The 9,701-nt window shown below is 40.7% G+C and overlaps 1 protein-coding gene across 3 annotated transcripts in view; it reads right to left on the reverse strand.

The window, feature by feature from the left end:
- ntn1a (netrin 1a) overlaps positions 1-9,701 on the reverse strand; it is a 65,110-nt gene that overhangs the window by 27,994 nt on the left and 27,415 nt on the right. For all 3 annotated transcript variants that reach the window (XM_087175744.1, XM_087175745.1, XM_023412793.2), the window contains exon 3: positions 874-1,062. In XM_087175744.1, coding sequence (XP_087031870.1) covers positions 874-1,062 — 189 coding nt within the window. The remainder of the gene's footprint in view (positions 1-873; positions 1,063-9,701) is intronic.

The raw sequence follows: 9,701 nt of genomic DNA on the forward strand, positions 1-9,701 counted from the left end.
CCTACCTCTTTCTTTGACCCTTATTAGCTACGGTGAGGGCTGATGGCAGGCAATTCATCCCAGCACTGAGTGGTGAGCACACCTGCGTGGGGGTGTGTCCCTCTGGTCCTCCTCATTTCCTCCTCTTCTCCTTACCCTTCATCCCTCCCTCCCTCTCTCCCTGCCATTTTTCACTCTCTTGCCGCCCCTCTGAACCTGACTTTAGCCTCGCCTTCCTCCTTGTCTCTGCAGAAGCCCCTCCACCGATCTTCCAGGGTTTCTCGTTCATCTTTGACCTGCACCAGGGGATCACTTCGCACCTCGGCTCTGTTTGTTTTGCTTGTCCTGTCATTCCTTAACCCACCCGAATGAAGCCAAATAACTCAGTGTCGATGAGGGAACACCCAGCCCAACCCTCCCATACCACCACGACCTCCACAATCCCGACAGACCCCCAACTCATCTCCGCTGACAGGGGGAGATGAAGGTGAGACAGGCTCAGGAATGTGAAGACTGTCGGCTTCCCCCCACTTACTGTAATTCATCTAAAACTGTTTCATTTCAGACCTAAATCATTTCAGTAGTGGCTTGTATTGAGTATGCAGTAGTATTGTGTGTATGTTTTTCTATATTCTTTAATAAATATTTTGATAAGATTTTTTTTTTTTTAATTTAAATAGCAAAACAAAATAAAATCCTAAATTTGGCTTTTTGCACAACATGTATTTTAAAACTTTTCTGTATAAAGACTAATTTCTTTATCTCTACTGACTTTTTTTTTTTTAATAACTTATTATGTAATTTAACTTTCTAAAATGGCCACCTGACCAGCTGTGACTGTGCTGGCCAAAGAGAAAACAAAAGAGGGATAAAAAAAAAAAAACAGCACTGTACCTTTGCAGGCTTTCCTGTGTGAGATGGGTTTGGACAGATCTCTGTAGTAGCCCTCCTTGCAGTAGTGGCAGTGGCGACCTGCTGTGTTGTGGCGACAGTTGAGGCAGACTCCTCCGCTCTTCCTCCCCGACAGCTTGTACAGCTCCATGTTGAAACGACACCTTCGGGCGTGAAGGTTGCAGTTACAGGCTGCGGAGGAAACAAAACAGGACGCAAATAAGTTTCTATTTGTTTGAATCAAATTCCAGTTATTGACAACAAATTCATTTGATAGTTGGTGAATGATGACCGTGTTTTACTACATTAATCTGTTGTGCTGTAGCCTGGTTTGGCAGCTTACACTTTAACAGAGGTTAATGACGGACTGGGCAGTTTTGTTGAGGTTAGGTTACTTGTTTGAGCAAATCACTGACAGCGAGTGGTGAGGATGGCAGTTGCTTAGAGCCAGTAGCGGAAAGTAACTAAATGCATTTATTCAGATACACTTCAGGCCCAATTATTATATTATAATAAGATATAAAATACTCCACTACATTTATTTGATCATTTTAGTTACTAGTTACTTTGCAAAGTTAGATTAATAATAGAAAAAATAAACAAGTAAATTCAAATGTGTTATCATAGGTTAAAATGAGACTTTTACTGATCCCTGAGGGAAAATTCACAAACCATCCAGAAGTATATAAAATAATTAAAATGGCCCCAACTTCTACCAGCTGCAACATTAAAGTGACATAATACGGCATATTATTCTGAAATGGGCCATTCTGCATAATGAGTACTTTTACTTTTGGTACTTCAAGTGTATTTTGGTGCAGACTGAATGTGAAGTAAAATTCTGAATGCAGGACTTTTACTTGTAACAGAGTATTTCTACACTGTGCTGTTGCTATTTTCACTCATGTAAAAGATCAGAGTGCATCTTTCACCACGGCTTAGGTCAGCTGATGTGACACTTTGAGCCCTGTTGGTGCATTAATGTTTGATAAAGGTTTTTTTCTTTACAGTAAACTCGTTTATAATGGTAGTTAAACTACTGATACTGATACACAAGTTTAAAGCTGCTCTGCCAGCTGGTCAGAAATTAGTATTTTTGTTGCTGTAGTATATTATATTTACGAGACTGGCTTGATGCAGAACCATCATTGATACCAATATGAGGGCAAGAGAGTTTAAACTTTTCTGATAATGAGGTCAAACACAGCATCCCTCTCTCATCTGTTTCTCTCTCTACCTCTCCCCAGCTGTCTTTTTCTGTCAAATGCTTCCCTTTACTTTTCCTCAAGGTCCTCTCCCGCTCTCCAGGGTCCATACTGTACTAAACAGAAAGTGAAGGCCTGGTATTACCATTCCTCCATTCCCTGCAAATCCCTCTGAGCATGTGCAGGACCTCTCACTCTCACCGCTTGTTTACTGATGAGTACAGTTGCCAGTTGCTGAGTTTAATTATCCGGCTGATGTTTATTCATGACTTTCTGGCAGCAGAGTGAGGCAGGCATGCCCAACTTCATTAAGGCCGGCCGTCCGAGACACCGGTCCTCCAGCAACACCACAGACACATTCATGCATTATTAAAAGCAACACTTCTGATACAGTGTGTGGGTACATACTGTACTGTATGTGTGTGTGTGTGTGTGTGTGTGTGTGTACACGTATGGAAATGGGGGTTATCTGGGTCCAACGGGGGTCCCCTGGTTGGTTCATCTGTCCATGTTTTTCTGCACCACCTCTTCACACAGCTTTTCATCATCTACCCGTCATACAGCCAGCTCTTACTCCCCCCTGTATCCCTCAACCTGGCTTCTCACTGATCTGTGTGTGTGTGTGTGTGTGTGTGTGTGTGTGTGTGTGTGTGTGTGTGTGTGTGTGTGTGAGAATGTAATGTCCTCTGAAGTTATGGAGACATGATTGTGTGTGTGTGTGTGTGTGTGTGTGTGTGTGTATAATCCGGGTATTACTCATGTTGTGGGGACCTACATCAGTTTACACATTATGAGGACTTGTCTTCCTTATGGGGACCAGAAACGAGTCCCCACCACATATTTAAGGTTATGGTATAGGTATTTAAGGTTTAGATTAATGGATAGGGTAAGTCAAGTTGTATGTTGTTGTCAGTTGTTAAGATTAGAATAAATCTCCAGGAAATTAATGTAAGTCAGTGTAATGTCCTTTGAAGTCCAGGAGGCATGACTTTGTGTGTGAGTGTTTATGTCTGTGTATTTACTGTGTGCGTTTTTTGGCTGTATGTTTTCTGGATGTGTGTCTGGTTTCAAGCCATTGAGATTCCAAGAACCTAATTACAATATCATTTCTAAAATAGACATACCGTACAAACACAGACACACACACACACACACTAGAATATCTGTGCATTATCAGCTGTGACTTGGCTTTTCCTGCAGGACAGGTTTAATTAGTGATATGTCTGCTTGCTCTCCCTCCCTGCATGCGACTGTTGGTCCTAAGCTTTAGTATGTTATGACCCTGATTCGCCCATGAGCCCATTTTTTTATACAATGAGACAACAACATGATGATATTTACTTGATAAATAAGACTTTGTGATGTTTAGCTTAGAGGAGATTCGGGTTAAAACGATCATCTTTACTCCTGTGGACTCACCTGACTGGATTTAGACCTATTTTTTCCTTAAAGTGACACAGATCTGATGTTTTCATTGTTGTCTAAAGCTAGATTTACACCTGTGCATGACTCATGTTGTTAGCATTTCAAACAGCAGAGCAGATTCTTCGCTTCACTGGAAAACCCCTAAAGCCCACTGATAGCCACAACCTGATAGTGTGTGTCTCTGCACAGGACTGTTGACATATAAAAGAGGTTATGGAGATAAAAGTGTATAAAACTTTCTTTCTTTCATAGATATTTTCTGACTTACAGCCACAAAGATCATAGAATAACATAATGGATTCAAATTGTCCCTGTTTAGACAGCTCTCAAATGATCTGTGTCAGTGTGTTGAAAAACTCGAGCCGGCTGTCAGTCCAGCTCTGGGCCACAGCTGGTGAAAGCTATCTGTGAGCTCGCCTGCAGGTAACAAGGATCACTGTATAGAGAAGTAAAGCCGGTGGAGGATCAGTGCACGGCCTCAGACCTGCAGACACGTCTCTGTTACACTACAAAGATTGTTTCACACCTACCCAAAAAAATGAAGACAGGGGGAATTCTAGCCTACCGGACTACATGTCCCCGGTGAGGATAATGTGGTTGTCCTGGAAGGCATGTTGGTTATTGTAGAGACAGTATACGATCTGGATGTGAAGGTGTGGGGCAGAGGGCCACATTGTGTTTGAAGGTAGGATATTATCTCAGATAATGGAGAAGAGTGAGAAACACTTTATCTAAACTCACTGACACTGGGGCATGATGTAAGCTTGTTCACACAATACCCCTTACACTGTCTACAGAGAAGAAAACTTAGGAAACTGTGTTGTAGTTGGCAAAACTCCAAGTGTTTCATGCGCGCAGACTGTTTTAAAAATGACATCATAATAGCCTCGTCCAAATTAAGGCACATTTGATTAAGAACAACTGAAGTTTTGTAAGGCGATATGTGATTTGTCTGGCACGAGCTTATCAGGTTTCCTGCGAGGTTATAAAACACCCGCTTGTCATTCAGACATAACAATCACAGTGTTATCCATTCATGCGGAGTTACCTGTTTATTCTCGTTATTCTCTATCAAGCAATCAGCTCATCTTTAAAGATAACATTACGATGTAATGTTTCTCTGCTACTGCAAATTCAGCATTTAATGTATTTTATCAGATTCAGTCAATACCTGTTCATCTCACAAATATTACGAGGAATTTTGTGTAGGATTAAAAAAGTTAATGTCCCTGTTAAGTATGCAGAAGAAAACACAGCTTGTCAACAGTATCTGTACATTTAAATAGCACCGCATCAGCACAGCTTAATGCAGTGGTAGAAATATTACTGGAGCAGCAGCTGCTTTTATTTTCTCGCAAAATTAAACTGGACTACAGTGACATAAAACATGGCAGTCACAAGCAACCGGTGACATCATTCCTTGTACCCTCTAAAACTAATAAACTGAGATAAAAATATTGCAGAGCATTTAGTTAAAACTAGTCCATCACTTCCAAAATGACAGACAGAAAGAAAAGACATAAAAATTTGTTCCTTTTTAATTCATCCCATTAAATAAAAAATCCTGAGCTCATAGCACTGTATTTGTCCCAAGGCTAGAAAGTTCCTCTGTTTCATTTCAGAATGAACACCTCAGGAAACGCTGCTCTCTGTTGCTGCTGAAATACCTGCCATCTCTTTTCAGGAGAAGCGTTGCGATAACAGTGACAAACAATGGCAAAGAGGACCATTGCTGCGCGGTAACACACACACACACGCACACACACACACACGCATGCACAACACTCCTCACACCTGCTCTTTACAACCAGCAGGATTCAGGGTTTCTACCCTTCAGTGGAGACACAAAAGCTGAGCTGTAGTTTATTTCAGCCAAGCAATCAGCTCGCACACCTTCATGGCAAACAAAGAATTCACACCACCCACACATGCGCACACACACACACACACGTTTGGTCCTAGCTCCCAGTGAATCAACATTTATTCCTTGTGTTAATATGAGAACAGTAAACTACATAAGAATTAGAATAACTACAAATATAAACAGAAAAAATGCAAAAAGAGAAAAAAAAAGTCCTAATTATTTCTTATTAAAACATAACACCCTGTCGAATACAATTTGAGTAGCTTTGTAAATTATAATGTGCTGAATTTTTATTTTGATAATTAATGTTAACAAAGACCAAATTGAACTCATGCGACACCCTAAAATGTTCAGCCTGTTTTCAATCAAATGAACCGCTTCAGGCTGGATTAGTGAATCAGTGGCCGCCTGTAACTGCCCCCAGGTGAGCAGTAAAAGGAAGTGTGAAGTGATACCTCTAAAACGAGTGTAATTGAATTAGCTGGATGAAGCTAAGCTTACCCAAAGCTTTTCAACACCTCCTGCAATGTTGACCACAAGTATCTGAAATGACAAAAAGCTGCAGCTGTTAGAAAATTTTAACCTCCAACTGCAGAATTTAACAGGAAACTGATTTGTTTATCGGGTGTTGCTGTTTCCCGCACATCTTAGGAGACCCGGGGCCCCAGCGCGGTGTCTGCGTGTGTTTTGGAAAGTTGGCTAATTAGTTTCTTTGAGTGGTTCCCAGCCTCTATCGACTGACCTCAGGCCCGTAGCAGCACAGAGGCAGCTTTCCCTCGGCTAATTAGAGGGAAAACTCAACCAACAGAGCTGGAGGTGGAGGTTAAGCTCATCGTACTTACGATAAGCCTGGGAATTGAGCAATGTCTGTCACATCCTCGATTTTGTTCTAAAGAGACACAGCTGATCACTGCCACTTTCCAAATCCACACGCCGGAATTGCTCTAGTTGCGGGCTCTTCACTTCTCCGATTGTAAAGACATTAACAAGATAAAAACATTTTTAAAAAAAGCTTTATAAATTATCAAATATTTTTGTGAGGTCTGTGGAGGTGATGCGCTCTGTTGAGTCGGTTATTTTTCCACAGCTCTCAGGAGTTGTCAGCCTCCCCGCTGCCGGCACCTCCAGCGCTCACCCAAACAGGACAGAATACCAAAACCCAACACCACCGCCTGCGAGCAGGGGGCTGGCAGAAAGCTCTGCTTCTCTGTCCGCTGCTTTTAAACAAACACCAAGGGGAGTCTACACATGAAGAGTTTACTTTTAATCCAGTGGGTTCCCCCCTGAAAAAAGTAATCAGATTAACTTCTAAACCCCCACCAGAGAAAATGAAAGAATATATTGGGTGTCTCCTGCCTTTACTTTGTTTGGGGTGGAGGGTGGTTTAAGCGAAACTCATTTCTGCAAATGTTTTCATAAAGTTTGCACCAACATATTTGGATCAATTGATACTCTCCCTATGGTGCATTTAATTAGATGATGTCAGTCCGTGAAGAATCCCTCACAGAGACACAAAAAACACACGCACTGTAGCTGGATGCACAGTGCTCGGGTGAGCTGCCCTCTGGCCTGCTAACCTGCAGGCAGCTGCTCTCTCTCTCCCTCTCTCTCTCTCTCTCTCTCTCTCTCTCTCTCTCTCTCTCTCTCGGGTCGGGTTGGCGAGGAAACGTGACACACATGCCGGGAAAGTTTGGGAGATTTGCTGCTTGTCATGGCCAAACACAGGATCAGATGTGTGTCGAACACAAAACCCCACACGGATCCATTTCACAGATCCAGTGTGTGAACACCTGATGTGTAACTAACACACACAGGCACAAGATGTAAATGCCATGAAGGAAATTGCTGTGTTAAGGTGCATTTTTTTTATTTTCATTTATTTTTTGCTGATACTGGTGCCAAACAAGTTGTTGCTGATATTCAAATATTGTTTCCATCAAATGTTAATCAATCCCTGACTCGATTCCTTTAACACTGACTTGTTTTTGCTCATTTTCAAGATAGCTAGAAATTAACTGCTGCCTTGGAGAGAAATAAAATACATAAATCTGCCAAACATTTGTGTGACATCATGAGACTGTGAAGTAATTGACAAGCAGTGGTGCAGGAAGTATTCAGAGCCTTCACCTAAGTAAAAATAGCAAAATCCCACTGTAAAAATACAAGTCTCGCATTGAACGTGTTACTACAGTAAAAGTTTTATCAGCAAAATGTGTTTATTACAGTCTATAAAGGTGTTATATATTCTATCTTTGGATTATCATTATTATTGATTCATAAATGGGTAAGCAGTATTACTGTTACAGTTGGTTGAGGTGGCAATACTGTTTAATCTACAACAATGCATCCTATTTTATAAGTTCTATAGCACCATTTGAAATCTTGCCATACCATTTGTTACCATATCTAAGTAACTATAGCTGTTGACTAAATGTAGTGGAGTAGAAACATAAATTGGCTGGAAATGTAAATAGTCAAAGTGAAGCACAAGTATCTAAAATTCACAAGTGCAGCACTTGAGTTAAATGTACTTAGTTCCACTAAGTTGCTGACAGGAGGCAGTGTGTAACATAAGGCCTCATCAGGGTAAAACACTGTGATAATGAAAGATGATTAAGTTAAATTGTTTGTTTTTTTTAAACTGTAGAAGACTGAAAGGTGGTAAATGACATGAAATCATTATATAACTGAGTGAAAACAAACAGCAGCTGGAAAAAAAGTTTTAAAAAAAGGACAATTGGCAACAAAACGACAAAAGAAAAAATACAAAAAAAAAAAAAAAAAAAAGGTATTATCCTTCAATGTCTGGCATTTATTTTAGAGTACAGACATCACAAACAATAATTTTGAGGCCAGATGAATTCCTTGTTTAAAAACACGGTCCTGGTGACAGGTTCCTCTAGTTGTGCCTCATATTCGACTGATGTCGGACCACACGAATGTGAGTCACCGACGATGGCATCTCACTATGAAGAAATAATCGCCCCCTCTCTGATAATGACTGTTTCTCCCAAAACAACTGAAGAATTTCACTTTTTTTTTTCTTTTGGAAAAGCCTCCATAATAACAGTTGAACCAAAACACTGCATGATGCGTAGTCACAGAAATATTTATGTTCACGCTGTAACTAAGATGTACGGAATATTTTGTCCTCTGCTACACATTGACTTTTCAATCTGTTTTGTGGCAACGGTTAATTTAATTGCTTCCTGTTTCCAGTCTCCGTGTTCAAGTGTTTATTTATCCTCTTTTAGAACAATGCTTGTTTTATCTTGTGTCTGTTGACCCAGACACTGACGTGATAAAGGCGGGAATTTCCAAATAAATGCGAGCTAATTGAAGGCATTTAAGGGACTGAGATGAGAGATGAAATACACAACTCAGTGTTTTGTGTTTGATGTTCTTTTCAGATACAATTACAGCTTTATATAAATGTCACTTGCCATTAACGCCTCAATTCATCTTTCTAAAGAAGAAAATTATTTTTTTTCATAAAGTGTTTCCACAAAATGTTTAATTGCCGTTCAAAAGGATAAACACACATCTTAACGCCGCATTCAACCATATATTTTTTTCTTCAATATGCATTCAGCTCCTCGATCCAAAATTCTGCTCAGTGCCATGTTTTCACCACAAATTTCATATTTTAAAATTAGAACAGAGAAAAACAAGACAACACCAATAAAACTTTCAACGTGCTTGACAAACCAGAAACCATGACTGTAAATTTCTCCTTTTTTTTGCTTTTGCAAGATCTGCGGTGAACATCTGAAATTTGGAAAAACCAAACTGCACTGTGACAAAAACAAGCCATCTCTTTTTTTATACCAATATGAACAAATATAACATGATAAAGTCGACTGAAAAATAGGAATTAATTCTGAAAACGTCAAAACAGCTTTCATGAAACAATGGACCCTTCCAGGTGCCCACGTTTTTCTTTTTCTTTTTTTGCTGCAACACAGTGATGCAAAGATTATGAGCGAAGAGAGAGAGAAAGAGAGAGAAGATTTCTGAGAGGAAGACGGGTGCTAATGTTTGGGGAGTCTGGGGTTAACTCTAATGGGTGTGTGGACCTGGTCTGTGTGTATTGGGGAGCACCCTGGGAACGCCATGAAACTCCGGGGTGATGGTTCAAGGGCGTCGGCGAGTGGGAAGAGGGAAGGCAAAGCATGGATGAGGCGCCCACTGCAGAGATTATGTCAGGCTAATTTAATTCCTTTATTGCAGCCAATTAGCTGCAACACTTTAGCCCCCTGTGAGCCCTCTAGCCCTCTTCACTCGCTCTCTAATGACCCCAACTAAACTCTGGATCTCAGCCCCCCCCACCCCCCCCC

Source organism: Seriola lalandi, unplaced genomic scaffold (assembly GCF_002814215.2).
Source record: "Seriola lalandi dorsalis isolate HSWRI2012SDOR001 ecotype SW California unplaced genomic scaffold, Sedor1 jcf7180002054487, whole genome shotgun sequence".
In the NCBI taxonomy this organism is placed as follows: domain Eukaryota; kingdom Metazoa; phylum Chordata; class Actinopteri; order Carangiformes; family Carangidae; genus Seriola; species Seriola lalandi.